This window comes from Tupaia chinensis, unplaced genomic scaffold, assembly GCF_000334495.1.
Source record: "Tupaia chinensis unplaced genomic scaffold, TupChi_1.0 Scaffold149383_1, whole genome shotgun sequence".
Classification (NCBI taxonomy): Eukaryota; Metazoa; Chordata; class Mammalia; order Scandentia; family Tupaiidae; genus Tupaia; species Tupaia belangeri.
The window spans coordinates 1,745,755-1,771,400 of NW_006209227.1; the positions used below are offsets into that span (position 1 = coordinate 1,745,755).

At 47.5% G+C, this 25,646-nt stretch overlaps 1 protein-coding gene across 3 annotated transcripts in view; it reads left to right on the forward strand.

The window, feature by feature from the left end:
* DIS3L2 (DIS3 like 3'-5' exoribonuclease 2) overlaps window positions 1-25,646 on the forward strand; it is a 456,478-nt gene that overhangs the window by 343,463 nt on the left and 87,369 nt on the right. For all 3 annotated transcript variants that reach the window (XM_006171133.3, XM_006171131.3, XM_027769346.1), the window contains 2 exons: window positions 7,759-7,866; window positions 24,045-24,278. In XM_006171133.3, the coding sequence (XP_006171195.1) occupies window positions 7,759-7,866; window positions 24,045-24,278 (342 nt within the window). The remainder of the gene's footprint in view (window positions 1-7,758; window positions 7,867-24,044; window positions 24,279-25,646) is intronic.

Genomic DNA, 25,646 nt, shown 5'->3' on the forward strand with positions numbered 1-25,646 from the left:
TCTTTCCCTCTGGCTGTCTCTCTCTCTGGTGTGTGCATGCACCCTATGGCAAAACCTTAAAAAAATAAAAATAAAAAGCATAGATATTGACTGTATTTTACTTTACAAAGAGTACAATCACGTGTGCACAAAAAAGGGGGGTTGCACCAACATGGTAGCATTATCTTGTCTAAGGAGTAGGCCTCAAAAATTTATTGTCATGTTTTGGTTTGATAGCAGCTAACTTTTCTTCCTTCCTTCCTTCCTTCCTTCCTTCCTTCCTTCCTTCCTTCCTTCCCTTCCCTTCCCTTCCTCCCTCCCTTCCTCCCTCCCTCCTTTCTTTCTTTCTTTCTTTCTTTCTTTAAAAGAGAGTTTTTTTTGCTATAGGGCCTGTACACTCGCCATAGAGACAGACCGAAAACAAGAAATCACCCCTCAGGAGGGATGGCCATGCTACAGTCCCTTCTCCATTCTCCTCTGGGAATCTTGGGCACATACACATGCATATGCATGCACACGCATCCGGTGGGTTTTAAGCCCCTGCTTCTGGGACTCGAACCACAGTCGACTATGTGGGAGTCCAGGACATAACCATTGCACCATCTGCTGGTCCCAGCAGTTCACATTTCTACACTGAACATGTACTTTTAAAAACTGTTGGAACCAGCAGATGACACAGTGGTTACGTCACTGGACGTAAAACCCATGCTGTGTGTGTGTGTGTGTGTGTGTGTGCCTAAGATCCTGAGAGGAGAATGGAGGAAAAGGGATCGTGGGGTGACCATCACCCCCCAGGGAGTGATTTCTCACTTTCTGTCTCCCTAACTCTCTCTGTCTCTAGAGTGAGCACACTCACCCTGTAGCAAAAATTTCTTTTTTTTTTTTTTTTGAGAGGTTTTTTTCTATAGGGCGCATGCGCTCTCCAGAGAGACAGAAAGCGAGAAATCACTCCCCAGGGGGATGGCCACACCACAGTCCCTTCTCCTCCATTCTCCTCGGGATCTTGGGCACGCATGCACACGTGCCCAGTGTGAGTTTAAGCCACCGAGTCCAGGACTCAAACCGCGGTCGACTACATGGGAGTCCAGCGACATAGCCCTTACGCTAAATTTCTCTTTTTAAAAAAATCGTTATCTGGGGCTGAGAAGTGACGAGATGAGAATGACGATAAGAAGCATAAACCGTGTCGAGACACTTAATGGTAAATGGAGGGGAGGCCTGCACTGGGGAGCAGGGTAGTGTCTGTCCCTAAGAACGAGCGGCTCTGAGCCTGGGCTGCAGGCCCCCGGGGAAAGGCCAGCCAGACAGGTAGTTCCGAGACCGGCCGAGGTAAGTTGTCCCAAGGCCATGACAGAGACCAGTGTGAGCTGGCAGGGGAGAGGCACACGGGGAAGGCTACAGGGGCTCAGGCTGGAGGAAACTGGCTGAAGGAAAGGGCTTGGAGGCCGCTTGGGAAGGGCTGAGCCTAAAGATCGGTTTTCGCTGTGAAGACACGTTTTCTGCTGCGAAGGAACAAGAGGCAGTTGGGGAGGGCGTAGGGAGAGCGGTCAGGTGTTGGAATTGAACCTGGGGGCACAGGGAGAAGGCATGCCAGACCGCCTAGGTGAGAGCTCAGACAGGTCAGGGCCACGTGTCCACAGCCACTGTTCACTCAGTCTCTGTTTAGTCAGGACGGGCAGAAGCAGGCAGGACAGACTGCGAGGTTCACTGTGGGCTTGAGGGGGACAGTGGAAGTGAGGGAGTGTGGGAACTTGGGGGAAGTAACCCCTGTCTTCCTCACCAAGCAGTGAGTTGATGAGGGCAAGGCAGGACAGGCCTGGGTCTGGCCCAGTTGGTGCACGTGTAGTCCGCAGTGTGGCTGGTGGCCGGCGTTCTTCAGCTCCTGGAGACCCTTTCCTTTCCAGGACACGCGGTGTTCTGTGCTCAGCACCCCGGCTCAGGGCCTTGCCAGGTGCAGGGCAGGCCTCAGCTAGGCAGTGCGGGGGGTGGACTGTGCGCTCGGGCCAGGCAGGTCTCCCTGGACTTCCGTGACTTGGACTTGAGGGAGTAGCTTATGTGAGAGCACTGCCTTCCCCGCCTCCTCCCCGGGGAGCCTGCTGCTCCAGGGGTGGGGAGAGCACCTGTGCAATGACCCCGGCAGGAGCCAGTTTTCAAGAGGCCGCGAGGTGCCAAGCCACACGTGTGATTGTAACCTCCTGACTCCTTTCCTTTGAACAACGTAGGAGTAGCCCGTCTGTTTACACCACCATGTGGACTGAAGAGCACTCGCTCTGAATTCCATCTGAATTCTACCTCAAGGTCTGGTGAAAACTTAGTAACAGGAGCCGAGTGCAGCCATGCTACCCTGCAGCTTTGCGGTGGCCCTCTGAGGAGCGCTCAGCCCTCGACCCCTGACAATTGCGGCATGCAGGGTGAAACACAGTCTTTTGTGAAAAGTTCTGGGCCCCAGCAGCGCTTCCAACCTGGGTGGCCCCGAGTGTGCTGGCGCTGCCTAGGGGAGTGCCCAGTACCCCAGCAGTTTACCTTGTACTTAAAATACTCGTTGCCTATAGATGTTTTTGTCAAGATAATACAGTAAGCAGAAAACTAGGTGATTAGTTTCCTGGGTGACAGTCATCTGCAAATGGAGTGTGTGCTGTGCGACAGGTGGGACAGAGAGGGCACACAGGTCAGGCGAGGACCCCACAGACTGTGGAGGGCAGCGGCTGGGCCCGAAGAAGTAGCTAAGCAGTAGGGAAGCGAATCTGCAGTCATGTTGCAGAGGAGCAGGGAGGGTGCAGCGATGGTGGACGGGGAGGACGCCTCTGTGCCCACTGGAAGAATGGTGAGATGGCAGAACATGGACAGTCCTGCCTCAGCGAGGCTGGGCAGCCTCGTTGAGACAGGGTGCATGGAAGTTTTCCAGACGCAAAGTGTCCAGAGAGGTGCTCCAGAAAGAAGGAGCAACATGCGCCGGAGCTGGTGCAGTGCACAGAAGAGGGAGTGAAGGGGCCACAGGATGGGCTTGCAGGACAGGTCCGGGACAGAGGCTGGGCCAGGTGATGGAGGACCTGAGACACTGGTGGCTGGCCAGGGAGCCAGCGTCCATCAAGCATCTTCAGTGTATTCCTGATAAGAAAGCCAAGACTCAGCATTGCACTGACTTGCCCAAATTGAATGGGAAGTGGTGGATCCATGAGGACACCCCGAGCCCTGCAGGCATCAGAGCCTGTGCTTTTCCTGGCCTGGCTGCCTCTGAGCCTAAACTTTACTCTGTTGGTTAATGCTCTTTTTTTTTTCTTTTTTATAGAGGTTGTTTGCCTTAGGGCACACATGCACACAGGAGAGGTAGGAAACAGAGATAGTGAGAGGGAAAGTCAGAAATCACTCCCCAGGGGGGATGGCCATGCTGCAATCCCTTCTCCTCCATTCTCCTCCCAGGATCCGAGGCATGCACACACAGGTACCCAGCATGATTTTCAAGCCACCGGGTCCGGGACTCGAACCATGGTTAGCCATGTGGGAGTCCTGCGACGTAACCATTACGCTATGTGCTGGCCTCTGGTTAATATTCTTTAGATTTTGTGCCCTTTTTTTTCTTTTTCTTTTCCTTTCTTTCTCTTTTTTAAAGTAGTGAAGCCCTTTTTACAAATAATTTTTTTAAGAGAGATTTTTGCTATAGGGCACATGTGCTCACTGGAGAGACAGAGACAGCGAGAGATCGCTCCCTCCCAGGGGGAATAGCCATGCCACAATCCCTTCCACTCTCTTCTTGGGATCTTGAGCACACATGCACATGTGCTCAGTGTGAGTTTTAAGCTGCCAGGTCCAGGATTCAAACTGTGGTTGACTATGTGGGAGTCCAGTGATATAACTATTATGCCATCTGCTGGTCCTTAAAATAAAATGTTAACCCCAAACTCCAATATCTGTTTTTCACGAGATAATTAGCATAAATTAATTTCATATTTAAATTTATAAACCAAGATCAATTAATGAAAACTGTCTTATAAATGCACTCTTATAATCTGGAACGTGTTGAGACTGACAGAAAGCTGCACAGGTCGTCCGGAGAGGACCTGAGTACACAGCGCCCGCCCCGTTGTTAATGTCTGGCGTTAACTGTGCTATACTTGCTGTGACTAAGAAACTGGCTTGGAACATTACTGTTAAGGAAACTCCACACTTTATTTTAATTTCTCCAGCTTTTTCATCAATCTTTTCTTTGTGTTCCAGGGTCCAGTCCAGTCCCAAGTAGCAAAGACTTTGTTTTGGTAAACACTAAAACATGAAGCCAAGAGCTGTATTACTGGGGCCAGCAGGCAGCATGGAGGCTAAGCCAGACTTCCACATGTCGGGCAAGGTTTGAGTGCCAGACCCGGCAACTTGAGAATCAGACCAGGCGCCTGAACGCGTGTACCCAAAATCCCAAGGGGAGAATGAAGGAGAAGGGATTGAGGCATGGCCATTCCCCCTGGGGGATGATTTCTCACTTTCCCTCTGTCTGTCTCTCTCTGGCGAATGCATACACACCATGACAAAAACCTAATGACGGACAAACAAACCTGTTACACTACCAACTTTGTAAGTTCAAGTAAGAACTGCCCTGAACACTTAGACGAGACACTCAGTACATGGAAGGGGAGGTGGAGTACTCGGAGCAGGCCGGCCGAGGAGCAGCCACTCCTCAGTTCGGGCGGTGTCTCTGCTGATGCTCTAGAGACGACTGCAGAGCACGCTGCCACCCAGCTTGGCTTAGGCTGCCTCGGCTCAGGCGCCTGTAACAGTGTGCCTTAGACTAGGGTGGCTTAAACAGCAGACCTGATTCTCTCCCACTAGGGAGAGCTTAAGTTCTAGATCAAGGTAGATCAAGGTGCTGGCCGGCTTGCTTCCCGGTGAGGGCGCTCTTCCCTGCTGCATGTGGTTATGTCTAAAGTCGTACTCTCCAAGTTCAGTAGGGATTAGGATTTCAAAATACGAGTGGGCCCAGGATGCAGGTACACTTTAATCTGGAGCACAGCCCAAGGGTAAAATGATGTGAAATATGTATAATTCAATCATGAAACAGTATGATACTAAAACTTTTACTGTATTTTGAATGTTATGTTTATATAAGTGGAGATGGATTATTTTTGTAAAACACTTGACATGTACAAAAGAGCTAAAATTTTAATCATATTTTAATGTAGTATTAAATAAGTTAGCCAACCAAGAAGATACAGTGTCATCTGAACTAATGTTGTAAAAACAATGGCAAGAGAAAATGTCAAAAGTGGGACCAGCAGTTGGCATAATGGCTATGTTGCTGGACTCCCATGTAGTTGACCATGGTTCCAGTCCCAGACCCGGTGGCTTAAACTCACTCCATGTACGTGTGCGTGCATGCCCAAGATCCCCCAAGAGAAGAATGGTGGAGAAGGGATTGCGGCATGGCCATCCCCTGGGGGGTGATTTCTCACTTTCTGTCTCTCTGTCTCTCTGTCTTTCTGGCAAGCACACGCGCCCTCTAGCAAAAACCTCTCCAGAAAAAGAAAGAAAGGGGACCAAAAAAAAGTCAAAAGTAAGTTGTTATACAAGCTATTACTGGGACTGGCAGGTGGTATGGTGGTTAAGGTGCTGGACTCCCACATGGCCGAGTGCAGTTTGAGACCTGAACTTGGCACCTTGCTTTCTTATTTTCCCTCACACTCAACTCTTTCTCTGTCACTCTCTGGTCAAATTAAAAAATAATAATAATAAATAAAATAAAATAAATAATAATTTTTTTCAAAAGCTATTACCAATTTTTTTAGGTTGTCATTAGGTGTCATATAGATGTTAAAAGATATGGCATCTTTTAGAATAATGCTAGTTATTTATTATTAGTTACTGGTGTGGGTCATGAGTTCTAGAATTTACTTTTTCATATCAAAGATGCTTACTAATGCAGGATACAGGTGTAGACCCTCCACAGGAATGAGAAGCCACTGGGGTTTATTTTGTTTTGCTGACTGAGACATTTAATTAGCTAATTTACCTCAGTGACAGCGGTTCCCCTCTCACTTCTCAGGCCGCAGTTACTCAGCACGGGTTCCATTGTCAGCATGTGCAACGTGACCCTGCAAGTAGGTCTGCGATAAGCGTGCTGAGGAAGCGACTGGTCATGCGGATGTCTTTATTTTGAGATGTGAGGTGCGTGGTGACATTAACCACGAAGACTATAGGGGGCCAGCTTTGTGGCGTAGCAGTAACGCGCTGCTTGCTCAAGAAAAGCCTGATCACAGGGCCAGCAGGTGGCATGTGGTTAACACTGATGGATTCCACAGGGCCGACCACAGTTTGAGTCCTGGACCTGGAGGCTTGCTTTCTCACTTTCACTCACTCACTCTGTCCCTCTCTGGTCAAGTTAAAATAGAGAAAGAAGAAGAAAGGGGGAGAGAGAGAGAGAGAGAGAGAGGTGTAAAATAATTCTTAATAAATAAATAAATAAATAAATAAGCCTAATCCCACTTGGTAACCATGGTGCCAATCCCTGGCCTGGTCAGCCAGAGGCACACCAGGTGTGACCATGAGTGCCCAAGGTCCTGTGGGCTGGAGGCTGGCAGGAAGGGGATCGTGACACTACCAGACACGGTGGAAGTGCTCCTTCCTCCCTTTCTCACTCTCGCTTTTGCACAAACATGCTGTATCATGAAGAGAGGAAGGAAGGAGGAGAAGGAACAGACTTAAAGGTCAGAGGGACAGTATCTTCAGGAGACAACGGTAGAGATACTCATTTCATCTTTAGAATTTTAGAAAAAAGTAATCTCCTGGGAAACGCTATGCCATCATTTCAAAGTAAGTTAAAAAAAGTTTAATTAAAGTGAGGATGCCACTGACTCAGTTTACTATGTGGTAGATCAACAAGGAAAAGAAGTTATTTAGGCTCAAAAACACTTCCAAATGGGTGACTGTTGACCATAATATTCATGTAGGAAACTTGATTTTATGAACCTTTTAATTTTATTATTATAGTGATATTTTATTGGCGTGTTTGGCTAATGTTCCAACATGTAATTTGATAACTTAGGGTATGTTTAATTACTAAGGCATTGACTCGGCAATAGCTCCATTTTGCTTTGAGGAAACTGTAGCGAGTTTACACTCAGGCCTTGGTTCAGCTGGAATAGTTAAGTCCAAAAGTACAACCTTCGTGCATCTGGAGCTTCAGTTTTAGAGGATAGTCAAATGCATTGGGTCGTTGGGAGAGTCATGATGCATTTTTGCATAGAAAAACATAGAAAAATGCCATGACTTTTCCGACAACTCAATAGTTGTTTTTCGGGCCCAGCAGGTGGTGTGGTGGTTAAGGCACTGGACACTCCCACATGGCCAACCAGGGTTCAAGTCCTGAATCTGGTGGCTTGCTTTCTCATTTCCTCTCTCTCTCACTCTCACCCTCTGTCTCTCTCTGGTCAAACTAAAAATAAAATAAAATAAAAGGAACGAATAAATAAAATAAAATAAATAATTTTTAAAAATAGTTGTTTTTCAATACTACAATATAATATATTTTTTTTATCATCTGTCACCAGTCCTCACTTTCTCAGCTCACATTCCCATTGGACACTAGAAGCTTGTCTAGAAGTATAAGCTAGTGTGGTCTTTCTGTACAGTGTTGGGGGAACAGTGTGGTCTTTCTGCAGAGTTTTGGGGGAACAAAGTCACTTCCATCTTTCTCACTCTAGAAGAGTGGAAGCTGTTCTCACTGGGGTGCTCCTCAGCCCAGGACAGACTCCTGCGGTTCTGTCCAGTGCTCATGCTCCTGTCCTCTGCCCGCAGGTGGTCCCCATGCTCCCCAGACTGCTCTGTGAGGAGCTGTGCAGCCTCAACCCCATGACCGACAAGCTGACCTTCTCCGTGATCTGGACACTGACCCCAGAGGGCAAGGTAACAACCTCCACGCGGTCATTCCTTCTCCACTTACCACCGTACCATGCTGGAAAGCATGGTACCTGGCACTAGCTAGAGTGCTTCATGGCAGGATGAGGGGAGTAGGGGGCAGCCGCCATGGAGAAGAATATAAGAGCCCCTGCCTCGAGAGCTGTCCTTTCCACTTAGAAGACAAGACTGACCTAAGCCCTTGGAAATAAGCTCTTGTTTCTTGGCCATTGTCAGGTGAAGGAAGAAACCTAGCAGGCAGAGGCATGTGGGGAGGCTTCGAGCAGCTGACAGGGTGAGGGTGTGTGCACGAGTGGAAGCTGGAGGCCGTCTAAGCTGCGGTTAGGAGAACAGGGCCTGTTGGAAGGAAGATGTTGGGGAAGTTTGCTTAGCTGGGGTGGAATCAAACTATGGAGTCACAGTCAAATGCCAGCCACAGGGGATTGCAGGGTTTGGGTCCCGCTGATGTGCCATGAGTTAGATGGCATTTTAGAAAGGGTTACACTGCCTCATTGCGTCGGTTGACTGGAGGTTTATGGGAGAATTAGCAAGGTAATGCTGTAGTCCTGGCGCCAGGTAAGGAAACCAGGGGCTGGGGGAGGGAGGAGACACCAGGAGCCACTCCCAGACTTGGGGAGTAAACAAAAGGGGCCTCCAGGGAAGATGGCCCTTCCCCCAGAAGAGAAGCAACTCTCCGCAGAGTCAGTAATGATAAGGACGCTGCGGTCCCCACTCAGTATGCTGTGTGGTTCATGGAGACCGTGGGGACCATGTGGCTCTCCATGCTGCAGTGTTAAACAGAAGTGTTTTTGTTTATTTTTTTAAAAAGATATTTAATTATTAAGAGGCTCAAAATAAAGATGGAGGACTGAATACCCACATTTGCTTTCATTCCCTCCCAAAACCTCACTAAAACAACAATGAAGAGGGATTTTTTTTAAGACATAAACCCACAAGGACAAAGAGAGTGGGCGAGGAGACAACAGCAACAAGGCCTTGGAAGCAGGGAGCAGATGGCAGAGTGGTAACTGACTTAGCAGTCTTGAGAAGGCCGACTCCCGCGCCAGCCATCCAAGGAGCCAGAAGCAGCCCAGCGTACACAGCAGAACCCTCACGGAATTCAGAAGTCCACAGACCAGATAACTCTAGAAGGCGCGGAAGGGGTGGTGAAAACGAGGCTAACAACAGGATTGGCTGGAAGTTTATCCTGAAAGATTGGCCTCCAGAAACATTCTCTGAACAGGACAAAGTTGGGCTGTCTGGCTAGGGGACACAGACACACTTGAGAAGTGGGGTGGTACCTAGGGAGAAATGGAGTGAGTGTTGGCATACTGAGTGTTAAGAGTCTCAGCCTTTTCCCCAGCCAACCCCAGAGTTCTGGGAACCAGGCCTATACCCGTGAGTCAGGGGATGGGAAAATCTTTCTCTGAGGAATCTGAGTAGCAAAGAATAAAGACCTGAAGGTACTAACCTTAGGGGTTTCCCAGTGAACAGCCCAGCTGTTTCTCCCTACAGTGAAGCTTTCGGATAAGCTGTACCCACAGTCAGGACTTTGGGAATTTCATTTCCACGTGTGAAGAGACAACCAAGAAGAAAGCCTCTAATATAACATATTAGACAAAACACACTCGACAGGGAAAAGAAATGATAGTTTATGTCCTGAGAGAATGTTTTCAAGAGAGAATATCTGAATCACAAGCCAAGGTACTTTAATAAAAGATATTTGGAGGGGAAATTTAAAACAGGATAGAAGGAGTGAAGACAGTTCAGGATTCTAGTGGGAAGGCTGAGGAATAGTCTGAGAAAGAGATAGGAAAGAAGAGAAGCTTAGAGGACCATTCCAAGACAGCCAACATCTGTTCAAGAAGCATTCCAAAACTAGGGATGGGGAAAGCGGAGGGTGCGAAGTATTGAACTAAATCATTCTAGAAAATATCCCGTTGCTGGAGGACGTGACTCTCCAGGTTAAGAGAGACCACTGCCTGCATCATGGTGGAGACAAATGTGCCCTGTCTCCAAGACTCGGCATCATCAAATCTCAGAATACGGGGACAATGAAAAGATCCTGTCAGTTCCTTTTTTAATTTGTTTATTTATTTATTTATTTATTTTTGGACAGGTTTTTGCTATAGGGTGTGCCAGAAAGACAAAGAGAGACAGACAGAAAGCAAGAAATCACCCCCCAGGGGGGATGGTCACACTGCAATCCTTCTCCTCCATTCTCCTCTCGGGATCTTGGGCACGCATGCACACGTGCCCAGTGTAAGTTTAAGCCATCAGGTCCAGGACTCAAACCACAGTCGACTACGTGGGAGTCCAGCGACATAGCCATTACTCCCCTTACTGCTGGTCCCAATTTATTTATTTTTTAAAATATGAGCGAAATAGAGAGTGTGTGCATGTATACCCCCAACAGGGGTCTTGAGACTATGTTCCAACTCTACTCTTCCTCCAGCCCCAGATCATGGGCTTGAGCATGCCCTGCATATTCAGGGAGGTCTCAGTGTGACTCCATGTAGGTCATCGTCACAGACTGAAACCCCCTAGACCTTCTAGGTTTCTGAGCAGGAGGAGCAGGGATCACATTTACTTGACATTTTTGGACAGGTTTTTGCTATAGGGTGTGCCAGAAAGACAAAGAGAGACAGACAGAAAGCAAGAAATCACCCCCCAGGGGGGATGGTCACACTGCAATCCTTCTCCTCCATTCTCCTCTCGGGATCTTGGGCACGCATGCACACGTGCCCAGTGTAAGTTTAAGCCATCAGGTCCAGGACTCAAACCACAGTCGACTACGTGGGAGTCCAGCGACATAGCCATTACTCCCCTTACTGCTGGTCCCAATTTATTTATTTTTTAAAATATGAGCGAAATAGAGAGTGTGTGCATGTATACCCCCAACAGGGGTCTTGAGACTATGTTCCAACTCTACTCTTCCTCCAGCCCCAGATCATGGGCTTGAGCATGCCCTGCATATTCAGGGAGGTCTCAGTGTGACTCCATGTAGGTCATCGTCACAGACTGAAACCCCCTAGACCTTCTAGGTTTCTGAGCAGGAGGAGCAGGGATCACATTTACTTGACTGGAGATCAGAATAACTTCAGCCCTTTCTATTGCTACCATAGGAACTTGATGATAGTGAAGCAAAGCTTTCTGAAAAACCATAACCTCCCTGCGAAAATTCTGTACCCAGCTAAGCTATCAGTAAAATGTGAGGGTAGGAAAGAACATTTTCTGATAAGCAGTCTCAAAAAAAAAAAAAAATGAATCCCTCTTACACCTCAGCACAGGAAGCTGCTAGAAGATATGCTTCACCAGAATGAAGACGTAAATTGAAAAAGAGTGAGACCCCAAAAACAGCCAAACAACATAGGAAAAAAGTAAAGGAATCACTTAGATTGGGGTGGGAAAACTTTTCCTGCAAAGGACCAGGTAGTAAATACTACTACTTTTTTTTTTTTAAGAGGTTTTTGCCTTAGGGCACATGTGCTCACCTGAGAGAAAGAGGGACAGTGAGAGAGAATATGAGAATCATCCCCCAGGGGGCATGGCCATGCCACAATCCCTTCTCCTCCATTCTCTTTCCTGGGATCTTGGGCACACATGCACATGCACCTGGCGTGATTTTCAAGCCACCAGGTCTGGGACTCGAACTGCAGTGACATTACTGGTATGCCATCTGCTGGCCCCTAATAGTAAATATTTCTAGCTTTATAGGCTATATGGTGTCTGTCACAACTACTAAACTCCTGGGTTCCCTCTGACCAAAAATAAACTCATTTCATAATAGGAAAGCAGACTCTGTAAACGAACAAACCTGGCTATGTTCTAGAAAAACTTCATTTAAAAGCAGGTGACAGGCTGAATTTGGCCCACAGATCTTAGTTTGCTGGCTTGTGTACTAGATAATGATAGTGAAAACAGTTCCAAGGGCATACATCCAAACTCTAGCAGGTCAGAAGACTCTAGGAGAGATGCCGAGAAAGTGAAATAGTTAAAATGTCCATGCTTCTGCATTTCTTGAGCAATGAGTTAGACTAGCATTTATCAGACTCTGTGGTCTCAAGACTACGCTAAAAATTTACCAAGAACCTCAAGGAGATTTGTTTATATGCATTACCACTGTTTACCCTACTAACACTTGAAACCAATAAAAATTTTAAACTTCTTTTAATTAAAATAACAATAACAAACCCATTATATAGAAACATAAATAACATTTGATGGAAAATACATTTTCCCAAACACAAGAATTAGAAGTTTGATATTTTCACATATCTCCTTCATGTCTGTCTTAAAGAAGACATTGAGGGACTAGCAGATGACATAGTGGTTATGTCGCTGGACTCTCACGTGGGCAACCACGGTTCAAGTCCTGGACCTGGTGGTTTGAAAATCATGCCAGGTGTGAGCGAGTGCATGTCCAAGATCCTGGGAGAGAAGAGACTGTGGCATGGCCATCCTCCCTGGAGGTTGATTTCTCTATTTCCCACTCTTTCTTTCTCTCCAACAAGCCTACATGCCCTGAGGCAAAATCCTCTTTAAAAAAAAAAAAGACATTGAACTGCATTCTCCTACATACATGCTTTTATAAAAGTTTGATTGAAATACATGAAGGAAATCCACCTTCAGACAGATATGTAGTTGGAAAAGAAAAGAGCTTTAACTTTTTTCAGATCATTGTGGACATTTATCTTTGTACTACACCAAAATTCAACAAATAATTTCTGAAAAGTTAGTTGCAGCCTAGATTCTGAAACTATATCTTCTATGGACTGTTCCTCCAAAATTCATGTGTTGAAACCCTAACCCCCAGTGCGATATTTGGAGCTCAGGCCTATAGGGAAGTCATTACGTTTAGATTAGGTCACCAGGGCGGTACAACCCACTAAGATTAGCATCCTTTTAAGACACCAGAGAGCTCACACACACACACTCTCTCCACTATGGGAGGGCTAGGTAAGAAGGCAACCAACGACGTTATGGTTAAGGCACTAGGCTCCCACATGGCTGACCACAGTTCAAATCCCCTATCTGGCATTTTGCTTTTTCATTTTCCCTCTCTCTGTCTGTCTCTCTCTGGAGAGCACACATGCCCTATAGCAAATTTAAAAAATTATAATAATGATAAATAAAAGGAAATAATTCTTTAAAATAAAGGCAATGAAGAAGAAGGCATCCATTAGCAAATCAGGAAGAGAGCCCTCACCAGAGCTGAATTGACTGGCACCTTGATTTTGAACTTCCGGCCTCCAGAAGTGTGAGAAATAAGTTTCTGTTGTTTAAGGCACCAGGCTGTGGTATTTTGTTATGACAGCCCCAGCAGACCAACCTCGATATCAGCTGAACCTTTTTTTTTTTCTTTTTTTGGAGAGGTTTTTGCTATAGGGAGCGTGCGCTCGCCAGACAGACAGAGACAGACAGCGAGCGAGAGAAAGCGAGAAATCACCTCCCAAGGGGGATGGCCACACCGCAATCCCTTCTCCTCCATTCTCCTCTCGGGATCTTGGGCACACACGCACATGTGCCTGGCGTGAGTTTAAGCCACTGAGTCTGGGACTCAAACCGCGGTCGACCACGTGGGCATCCAGCGACATAGCCATTATGCTAACTGCTGGTCCCCAACTGAACCTTCTTTGCTGGGGTCCATAAAAATCCACTGGCTTATCTTACACTTCTAGTGGATCTTTTACCCACACATTATTTGTTAGTATTATATATTGGTCCCTTAAAAAATAATGGCTTATTATGGTGATCTTCTAAATGTGGATACATTTCTATTTATAATATCAAAAAAAGCACTTTTGTTAACTTCACTATCACTCTGATCCATCAAGGGCATGTATCAGATGTAAGATTTCCAAACATCTAATATTCTGAAAGCTTGAATTTTATTGTTGACAATTAACAGTGTCAGTTGTTTACCTTAAAGTGCTAAATACACATTTCAATATGAAACCCTTAAAAATGTGGACATTTTCAGGGGCTAGTAGGTGGCCTGGTGGTTAAGGCACTGGATCCCACATGGCTGACTGCAGGTCGAATCCCAAATCTGGCAGCTTTAAATTCATGCCAGGTATGTTTGTATATGTCCTAAATCCCAGGAAGAGGATGGAGGAGATGATATTGCATAGTGTGGCTATGCCCCCTGAGCAGTGATTTCTCACTTTCCCTTTCTCTGTGTCTCTCCACCAAGTGCACACACCCTATGGCAAAAACCTAAAAAAAATTTAAAAAATAAAGGACATTTTTTTACATGCCCACAATGACGTTAGCACACCTAGTAGTGAATACTAATACCTTGGTACCATCCAAAATGGTTTAACAGACGGTTTAAATAGAAAATAAAAGCCCATGAAAGAAAACTAACGAGTCAGCCGAAAAACCTTGGGTCTGAATTCTGCCTGCCGGGGTCAGACCCAAGAAATAAAAAGCTGCCTGAGCAGGGTCAGCAGATGGTGTGGTGGTTAAGGCACTGGACTCCCACATGGCTGAGTGGGGTTTGAATCCTGGACCCAGAGGCTTAAAAATCATGCACATATGCTTGTGTGCATGCTGGAGGGGAGAATGGAGGAGAAGGGATTGTTGTGTGCCGTCTCCTCCAGGGAGTGATTTCTCACTCTCTCTTTCTCTGTCTCTCATAGGCAAATACACATGCCATATGGGGGGGGGGGCCCAAGCTGATGAACTTCTAAATTATGAGAGTCATGAAAGAAGCACTAGAAAGTGGCCAACTCTGAAACTCGGTGGGCCTTTGGGGTTTCTGTTGGGGGCAGTGTCTGGTGTCCAACCTCAGACGTGAGGGACTACAGAGCAGGTGTGAAGATGGCCTCAGTACACACCAAGCCAGATAGGAAATAGGGTTTGGACCCCAGACAGAGTTTGGGGCAAAGCCCACTAACCACGCTCCTTGCCCCTTGTTATCTGAACACCCTGCTCAGACCAAGGGACTATATGAGAGGTCCACCTGGTTGGTTAGTCCTGGGATATAGGTGAGTCTCCCTTACCCACAGTCAAGAAGCTCAAAAAGAGAGGTCAGATTCCAGATTCACGCCCAAGGGATGGTGTTCAAGATGTTAGCAAGGAAAGCCTGGGTTAAGCTTTTAAGGGGGTGGGTATAGGGTGGGCAAAGTTTGGAACCAAGTGGGAGGGTCAGAAGTCCAGCGGAGTAAGGAGTTGCTCTGTCCTGAGACTGAGTAATAGGCCAGCCTGTGGCCTGGTTAAGAGAGCCGAATCCCATGTGACATATCATGTAGTTTGAATTGCAACCCATGGCTTGGGGAGGGGGGGACAGGCTAGGCACGTGTGTATACCCCAAATCCTGGCATGGAGAAGTAGAGGAGGTGAGGTTGTGGCATGACCACACCGTATTGCAGGATGCCTTTGTGGCTGAAGCCTGAGTCCAACTCTGCTTGCCATCATGGCATCTCTTGGCTAAGGGCTTGAGCTTGCAAGGAGCCAGGACAGGGCCAGACATCAGGCCACTGTGGCTACTACATGGTCACCAGTCTCCCTGGAGGCGAAGTGGAGAAAGCTGTTGTTTCTTAGTCTCCTGGAGTGTCTTACTCTGTGGATCAGGCATGGGCAGCTATAGAAAGGCTGGTCTGACTTCCTTTCTGTGACACCCACTAGAGTTTTTTAAATACCCTCAAGAGAATCCCAGACATCTGTGCTTTCATGAAGCCTATGCCCAGGTGTTTAGGTCCATATACACAGAAGAATCTGTTTCTGATATATTTCTCACATAGCGGCCGTGAAAATGTTGTTCTCTAATTGAGATTTCTGTGATTATATTATCATAAGAGAAAATCAACCTAACTAGATGCCATGCTTCAGGAGCTGCAACTCTGCTGCCAGGAAATCTGCTCCAACCATGTCAGATCCCCTCTGGCACTTCTGCCTTAGTTGGTACCAGGAGTGGAAGGTCCTGCACCACAGAGGCCAGGTCCGTGTGCCGCACTCAGCAGAGACATCTCAATTTGAATTCTCTCGGTAAAAATACCAGTGTTAGACTTCAAAGACAGTCACCTGCAGTGAATGTGACTTGGTAACTAAGTCCTTGGGCCTTAGAGCCACAGACAGTGAGGATGGTCAGGATGATAAAGGAAGGTCTCACGATTAGTAATAGCTACTCTTAGCTTCCGTCTCCTGCAACATCCCTGCCATGTGCTTTCCCAGGTCAGTGAGGACCCAGAATGTCCTCTGGAAGTCACTCATTTACTCAGGCCCCAAACTACGGGGCATTCTGATTTTGGTCTTTCTTTTAGCCCACCTCCAGCATCCAGTCTACCAGTAAATCACTTCTGTTGCCTTCTGAATACCTCCAGAATCCACCTCTGCCCTGTCACTACCTGCACTGTCACATGGACCCAAACGACCCTCTCTCACCAGGACTAATGTCATGGCCACCTTGCTGTCCCTCGGCTTCTGCATTTCCTCATGCCTCATTGTCTCTCCCCACAGCTGCCAGAGTGGTCCTTCTGCATCTTAGTGGCCTCCGTTCCTCCTTCCTCCTAGACCGCCCATTCTCCCAGGTGACTTCATTTATCCTTCCCGGAAATCAGAGAGGCTAAGGGCTTGATCTCTTGAAGTCTCCTCTTCCACACAGAAGTCCTTTCTGCCTTTTCCTATCTTTTCTGCTCTTCTTACAGTAAAAATGCTCCTGCTGTAACCTGAGTTTATGCCCCAAATTTCCTAGGTCTTGTCATGCCATCAGCAGCCACCAGGCCTCTCTCCCTGCTCCATGTCTGCCACCTCTGAGCACCAAGTGCTAGGAGTTTCACCTTTGTAGAGTATGTCTAATCCACCCTCTGTCCTGTTGTCTTGGTTCCCACTCCCATTCAAGTCTTTGCTGTCTTCCCCTGGGGCCCCAGATAAACTGGTCATGGCCTCTGTTCTGTTACCTTCGTGGTAATAGATGACTTTCTAGAAGCTGAATCTGGTCCCCTTGCACTGCTGTTCAGTCTCTCTGACAGAATGTCTTAAGTAGCCATGGGAATGTAACATGCAAGGACCTCCCCAGCCCAGCCCCACCACACAACCATCTGCCACCCAGCCTCTAGGCCCTCAGCCTTTGCACTTGCCATGGAAGGGTTTGTTGGACCTGACGTGGTGGTGCCCGTACTTCTGAGACTGCATCTGCTGCTGCTTCTTTGAGTGGTCTTTCTCTCAGCTCTGCCAGTAAGCATCCTGCTCATCGGGGACAGCAGGTGTCATGATGGTTAAGGCTTCTGCCTGTGAGGAACTCTTCCTCCGCCTGCACACAGATCTGTGGTCTTGCTAAATTTTAAAGTCTATAGAGGCAGAGCCCATTCCTAATTTCTTCTCTCTCCCCCACAGTATTGTGCTTTCTACCAGCAAACATGTAGAAGGGATTTCACACAATGGTTGTGAGTCTGTTTTCACAGTGCCCCGTCCATTCAGGCTGCCTGTTGGCATGGTGTCCCCCTTGGTCTGTGTTTTCATCAACAGTATTCTGCTAGCTCCTCAGCCAGCTCTCAAGGGCAGCATGTTTTCTGCCTCCCTGGCCCACTGTTTGCCCTGCCACAGCCCCTCCAGATTCTCAGCCAGCCCTGCAGCTGACACACCCTCTGTCACCTGTGGGAATCCTGTAAGATATGGCAAAGAAAATGCAATACTTGAGTCTTCGGAGTGTCTGCAACAAGCCCACAGAGCTGAGGCTCACCAGGAGTGTTGTGGAACTTGGGACTTCAGAGAATGGGGAAGTGACACGGATTCAGGGTGTTGGGTTTCATCCTCAGACACCATTTGGAACTCTTGCCCATGCAGCTCCCAGTCAGAGATGAGAGCTTCAAAGATGGATCCAAAGTTTAGCCAACCAGAACATCCATCATTAGTCATTACCACAGGCAGAACAGAACTGTTTTATTTCAGGTCTGTAGTGACAACACTGGGACAAGGAAACCTTTGGAAGAACTCCACTGCATCCTCTGTCCCTCATGTCCCAGTTTCCTAATGAAGGCATGGGACAATTAAATGGCTTACCTAAGGTCACTTCAAGGTAATGGCAGACTAATTGTGAGCACAGATTTTGGTGTGAATCCTTGGGATTAAAATAAGAATTCAAAGTAAATTATTTTCTAGAAATTGAGGGACCAGCAGATGCCGTAACAGTTACATTGCTGGACCTGGCAACATGAAACTCATGTTGGGTGCGTATGTGTGCATGGCCAAAATCCCAAAAGGAGGAGAAGGGATTGTGGTGTGGCCATCCCCCCTGTGGGGTGATTTATCTCTTTTTTACTCTCAATCTTTCTCTGTCTCCCTGGCAAGCACAGGCATCATACAGCAAAAATCTCTCTTAAAAAAATAAAATCTTTATTAAAAAAAGAAATTGAACATAAGATATTTATCATTTATAAGACTGTCATGCAAAGATCTAAAAATTATTTGTTGCCAGCTTTTCTCCTGCATTTTGATGTTATTTATTTATTTATTTTTGGGAGTCTTTTTTACTCTCAATCTTTCTCTGTCTCCCTGGCAAGCACAGGCATCATACAGCAAAAATCTCTCTTAAAAAAATAAAATCTTTATTAAAAAAAGAAATTGAACATAAGATATTTATCATTTATAAGACTGTCATGCAAAGATCTAAAAATTATTTGTTGCCAGCTTTTCTCCTGCATTTTGATGTTATTTATTTATTTATTTTTGGGAAAGGTTTTTGCTATAGGGTGCAGGCTCTTGCCAGAAAAACAGAGAGAGATGGAGAGACAGAAAGCAAGAAATCACCCCCGAGGGGGGATAGCCACAGTGCAATCCCTTTTCCTGTATTCTCTCAGGATCTTGGGCACGCACACACACACACCCAGCGTTAGTTTAAGCACTGGGTCTGGAACTTGAACCATTGTCTACATGAGAGTCTAGCGACATAGTCATTATGCCATCTTCTGGTCCTGCATTTTGATGTTATTATTTGATTTAAATCTGAAGATAGAAGACCTGAGGTTTGTAAACAGCAGGTTGCTGTGCTGGGTATCTGGAAAAGGAAGATGAACTTCTACTTTTGTGAAATGGCTTAGATTGGTCCTGTCGAAAGGCATTAATCTTCCCACTTCCCTTCCTTTTCTCCTTCCTCTCCCCACCTCCAACGTCCTTCCTCATCCTTAGGCCTCCCAGCCAGCCCATGAAACCCATGAAGACCACAGTGATCCTTTAAAGATTTCTCCTACCATGCCCACACTCAGGCCATTGTTCCCTGGGAAAGGGAGCACTTCTGAGGCCTTCTCAGGCTTAGTTCTCTCACCTACTGTCACAGGAATGTCTCCCTACCACATTCTGGGCCTCTAGGATGTCTTTTTGTCTCCCTACCACATCCAGGGCCTCTAGGCTCTCTTCAGACAGCACACCATTTCCTGAGTTCAGTGAGAAAACACTTGGGGAAGTCTCCTTCTTTCCCTTATTCTTAGGCTTAGAAATTTAGCCAACTGCCTGAAGATGTAGGAGGAAAGAGTCTGACTATAGCCCTGGGGATGAGCTGATAGCAGACACTGCACAGAGTGAAGAGTACACAGTTTATTCAGGTAAGCTTTCTTCCTCTACAAATAAATCTTTTAGGACATTCTGACGTATAAATAAACATAACCAAAACAGTCTGGCAACCTATGGCACTGTGTTGCCCATGTCCCTCCTCAGCTCCCTTGGCAGAGCCTCTGGTGAGCTCTGTATATCTTCAGGGGTTCTCCACACAGTCTGGCCATCTGCCAACAAAAGGGGAACATACATCTGGGTATAAAATGCTACTGCTAATGCTTCAGTCTGGTACTTTTTTACCTCACCATGACCTTCTCTCTGGTTTTCTAAGAAGAAACCTGGGCCTTACTCAGTCACAGAGAGCCTAATCAAGAGGTTGCCTAATGGAAAAGTCCCCTGTTGCTCCTCAGGCCCCCACCACCTCTATCTCTGCAGCCACCCGGGCCTTCCCTGGGAAATTCCTTCTTCTCCAGCACAGACTTGATCTTCCTCTCTTCCCTCTCTTCCAGCCCCTCCTTCTGCCCAGCTGCTTTCCACATACTTTCTTCTTGGCCCCTTGACCTCTCTCACTGCTATGCTCTTCACCCAAGGATGGTGGTCCTATCTTCCCAACTGCACAAAGCAACAGAAATCTGTTCCATTGTACTCGCAACTACTCCAGTCAAGATTTGTTCCAACCAGTAAAATGTGTCTTTCTTCCTGATGAGTTTTCTGAATTAAATGTTCTACATATGGAAGCCCAGAGCTGCTGCCCAAGTGATTTTGCATCTAATAATTTAAAACTATAAATTAATCCCATTAGCAGTTTTTTTGAACCAGAAATGTCTTAATGAGGTAATGCCATTTTTCAGAGACTACATTTAAAAATATATTTGAATAGAACTGAACACTTTTCAAAGGATGTGTTTCCTCAGATCTTCGTATCTAGAAAATGTAGACTATTGATGTGTATTTGAGGCGTACTTAGTTTCTTCATTTAGCTCTGCCTACTTTATCACCCTCACTAAAATAACAAGAAAAATAATCCTAGATTTTGAGTCTTTACATGTTTAGACATGGTTCTTGTCTTGACTGCCACTGCAAAATTTGTGTGACTTTGACAAGTCCCTGGTCTATTTTCTCTACTGTAAAACAGGCTGAATAATGCACTCCTCCCAGCCATGTTTAGGTGGCTTTAGTAGGTGCAAGAGTATAACACCAACAGCATTGTACTGTTTCCAGTTGGACCAGAAAGTGGGTCCTAGGGCTGATGCCTTCATAAATATCGTGTGCTCCTTTCCAACCGGGTTCTCTCCCAGCGGATGCGTGCAGTTGGCACTGGCACTGTGTTTAATGTGACATTCTCAAAAATGTGTCCTCCAGTGTGTGCAGGAACCTCGCCTGCCACAGAAGAGAGCGACCCAGATCCTGTGATTAAGCAAAGGAAAGAGGAAGGACGAGGTCTTCTTTCTGAAGGGTTTTGTTTATAAATCTCCTCGTGGCTCATTTACTTTTTCCATGAAAAACTTTTTGTCCTTTTGTCTTCTGCCACTGGCCCTGGTTATGGACTGGGCGTTGATGTGAATGCAGTTTCCAAATTGGAAATTAATGAGGTGTTCCATCCAGAGAGGCCTTCCTTCTGTGCTCTGAGGCTGGCTGCTCCTGGGGTCACCTCTGCTTGGATCTTTGCTTTCCTTCAGCCTCTCTTCTGCCCCTGCACCCCTCACACACACCCCAAAGATGGTTTTAAACCTGGGTTTTCTGGCCTGGGAATTATTCTGGTGCCTGTGAGGTGTGACTCCCAGAAGCAAAGGAATTTTAAGGTAAGGTAGGTTCTGCTGCCAGAGGCCCCATCACTGGCAGGAAGCTCCTCTTCAAGCTTCCACCTCATAAACTTTGTATGTTTAAAAAGGAAGCTGGGGCCCAGCCTTGGTGGCCAGCTGTGCTGGAATTGGTGGTAATAAGCTGAACTGTAGTGCTGGATGCCACATGGATGACCACAGGTTTGGATCCCTGGAACACACTAGAACAACCTAGATCGATTGATTGATCTCTCTCTCTCCCGGTACATATGTGTGTGTGTGTGTGTGTGTGTGTGTGTGTGCGTGTGTGTGTGAGATGCATGTGCATGGACTCTCTGTCATGAATGAAAAAGGTTGGGAAAGATTTTCCAGGATGCAGGCATTGAGGACTGCAGCTGAAGTTAGGGGAAAGAGCTATAGGAAACTGACCATCAGAACCGTCTCCCTGATTCGGTGGTGTCCGTGTGTACTGTTAGGAAGGGATCCATCTTGACAGATAAGGAAACGAAGGAGCAAAGGGGCCTATTAGGGGAAAGAGTGGCTCAAACAACCTGCCATGTGCTGTCAACCTGGGAGGGGAGCAGGCCGTGACAAGTAGTGCAGGCTCCTGATGCTGGCAGGTGACAGGTACTCACTTTTAGAACTCCGCAGGATGCCCTGGCTCAGCAATCAGAGGGTGTGGAGGGAGCAACATGACATACAGAGATGAGATATGGGGGCTTGGGACTGGGAGGGTGTAGGAAGCTTGCGGAACTTGCTGCAAAACTTTGCGCATACCCTGAGGGAAGGTCCCAGAGTTTTCATTAGGTTTTTTCTTTTTAAAGAATTACTTTATTTAATTTTATTTATTTTAATTTGACCAGAGAGGGGCAGAGTAAGAGAGAGAGAGAGAAAGCAAGAAAGCAAGCTGCCAGGTCTGGCACTCAAATCACAATCGGCCATGTGGGAGTCAGTGCCCTTAACCACCACACCACTTGTCGGCCCCATAGATTTTTTTTTTTTAAAGATTTCTTGCATGAAAAAGAAAGAGACTCCTGGCAGGATCTTACCATATTGCAATTCCTCCTACCTAGCCGTCTAGTCAGCTGAGATCACAGGCACACCCACAGCATGCCTGGCTTGTTCACGTCAACCCAGGGATCCGAACCCTGGGCCTCCCATATGACTCCAGCATTGTGCAGCAGCTCCCTGCTGGCTATGCCACCATGACTGGGCCTGCATTAGATTTGTAAAGCAGATCTTGACCCACCATTGAAACAGATGCCCACTCAGGGTATAATGGTTGCCCAACATGCAAGTGTCCTCTAGGGAAAAGGGACATTAACCCCAGGAGACCACATCCCCTGGAACCTGGTTGCCAGAGGGAATCTGCAAAGCCACCTGCAAGGTGTAGAGAAGAGGAGCTGGTAGAGTGGAAGCCGATGTTCCTGAACTTGCCAAAGACATACGCACGGAAGGAAGCACGACTGGGTTTGGAATGCAGCAGCGAACAGGAAATGAGCTAAATCTCCAGGGGAACAGTTGGAGACCACAGGAATGCATAGGTCATGGTCCTGCCATTCCAGAGGTTGGACTGAGCAGCTCTGTTTAGGAAATGTGGATGTGCTAGGAGAATGAGCCTGGCTGAGCCTGAGCGGGCCCAGGAGACCCACCACAGCACCCGCACCACAGCACCCCCACCGGGCTGTTGGATGTCACCTGGCTGGCTGTGCAGTGCCCCAGCTGCAGCACACACACGTGCTTCCTGGGACACACTCAGGATGCTCAGGACCCGTGTGCCAGCGGAGGAGACTCACGAGCACATTCTTTGAATCCCTTATACTTTTGGATAGGGATAATTCTTAGAATTATCTGGAAACTATCATTTTGGCATTTCTTAAAAGAAAAATTAAAGTCTGATATTTCTGATTCAAGACTTTTTATAAGACTATTTTTACTGAATCAAAAAAATAAAAAATTGGGTGGTCAGACAGTGGCATAGCGGTAAAATGACACTCTGGAAGGTGGAGCCACATGAAAGGTCACCTCACATGCAGAGCCTCCCTGCGTATGCCAGGTGTCGTGTGTCCATGATCCAGGTTGGCGGGGGCTGGGGGAGCTCTAAGTGTCAAGAGCCTGTCAGAGGTGCTGTGTCTCTCCATCTCTCTGTCTCTCCCTGTCACTCATGGAATATTTTTGGGGGAGAGGCTTTTGCTATAGGGCATGTGCGCTCACCAGAAAGACAGAATGAGACAGAGAGACAGAAAGCGAGAAAACACCCCCCAGGGCGGATGGCCACACCGCAATCCCTTCTCCTCCATTCTCCTCTCAGGATCCTGGGCATGCACGCACACGTGCCTGGCATGAGTTTAAGCCACCAGGTCTGGGACTCGAACCGCAGTCGACTACATGGGAGTCCAGTGACATAGCCATTAGGCCAACTGCTGGTCCCTGGAATAATTGTTTTAAGTCAGCAGTTGCTCTCGTTTTCCCCTGTGCTTTCTGTTCCCAACACTCAGTCGACTCTCCCGAGCCACAGCCCTATGGACCCTTTACCAGTCCATAGGGTCCTCGGTCCCGTCTTCGGCTGCTGCCCCTTCTTTTCTCCTCCAGTTTTGACATTGACAACCACTCACCCAAACTAATGGAAAAGCCTTCTGGGGCCTTTACTTCAAGTCCCTAGCTGGCCTTGCCTGTGCCACTGGTGCATGGGGCCATCCAGAGACCTCCTGTGCCTACTGAAGCCAGCCCGGGGCTGGCAGATCTAAACTCCCTGAGGGCAACAGCTTCTGAGTCTGGTTCCACATGCCTCCCCCAGAGCCTGGCACCGTCTGAACACAGGGTCGGGCTCAGTAAGCCTTTGTGGAGTGTGTGGGTGAAGGAAGCAAAGCCTGGAAAGAGCTCTCCTCACAGCCCCACCCTCTGTCCTTGCAGATCCTTGCTGAGTGGTTTGGCCGGACCATCATTCACTCCTGCGCCAAACTGAGCTACGAGCATGCACAGAGCATGATTGACAGCCCGACAGAGACGGTCCCTGAGGAGGAGCTGCCCGCCATTTCTCCAGAGCACAGCAGCAAGGAGGTCCACCAGGCTGTACTGAATCTCCACAGAATCGCGAAGCAGCTACGCCGACAGCGCTTTGTGGATGGTGCGCTTCGTTTGGATCAGGTCAGTGTTTCCATGTTTTGTTTTGTTTCTTCAATGCAACCTGCACATTTGACACGTGTCTGGACCCCATGTGGGTGAGAGGCAGCAGGGCCATCCTGGGCTACCTGCCTTCTCCTTCCCGAGCAACTCCACTAAGACAGTGTTCTCTGTGGCTGGCGGAGCTCATACCCCTGCCTCCAAACTCCACCGGCCCACGTGGCCTCATGACTGGAGCCAAGGCACAGGGATGGTGTCTGAGCAGGTGGCTCTGTGACCAGAACCCCAGATGGTCTTCCCTGGTAAGGCTGTGTCTGGCATGGGACCCTCATCTCGGCTTTCTGCCTCAAATCCCTTTCAATGGAAGCTGGAACAGGAGAGTAGAGAACTTTGGAGGTAGCTGGCCAGTGTCTAATCTGAAGGCTGAAAAGAAAAAGTACTTCTTCTTATCTCTCTCTCTCTCTTTTTTTTTTTTTTTGAGAGGTTTTTGGCTATAGGGTGCATGCGCTTGCCAGAAAGACAGAGAGAGACAGAGAGACAGAAAGTGAGAAATCCTCCCCAGGGGGGATGGCCACGCCGCAATCCCTTCTCCTCCATTCTCTTCTCGGGATCTTGGGCACGCACGCACACGTGCCCGGCGTGAGTTTAAGCCATCGGGTCTGGGACGCGAACCGCGGTCGACTACGTGGGAGTCCAGTGACATAGCCATTACACTAACTGCTGGTCCTGAAAAGTTATTTCTTTACAAATTCCAGATTGTATATGAAGAAGCAGAAAACATTGGCTGTTGAAGACAGTGGGGCCTAGATATCACTGCCACATTAGTGGCCTCCTGGGACTTGGGCAGTTGTCACTTAACCGAATGACTTTCCATCTCTGAGAGTCAGCCGTTGTTAGGATGCAGGCCTTCATCCTTCAGTGCTTACCAGCACATTGTGGACTGGAGCCTGCGTTTTGTGTCACAGGACATGTTTTGTTGTTGTTATGTCTTAACCCAGACTCTCCTTGCCCAGCGTTGTGTGTTGGTTCGGGAGGTCCTTCATGTGAGCAGTGGCCTGCTGCTGGGATCGCCCGTGGGACTCTCAGACTACTGGCATAGCTCTCTTTCAGAGACTTCTTTCTCTGAGCCCTTCAGCTGGGAGAGATCTGAAAGGCCTTATTTTAGAGCTTCCTAATTGATGTTCTGGCTTCACCCTACCTTTTGCAACGAACTTGTGCAAATGCTCCTTAGCAGACAATGCCAGTGGTGCAGTCCTTGCCTAGCCTTGGGCCTAGGAGTAAGTTAGCTGCTCTGGAACCAGTGAGTACTCTGTCCTGCCTGGGCCTAGCAGAACCTGCGTACCTTCTAGAGCTCCCCTCGCCCAGCCTCAGGCCCTCTGCGTGAGAATGCCG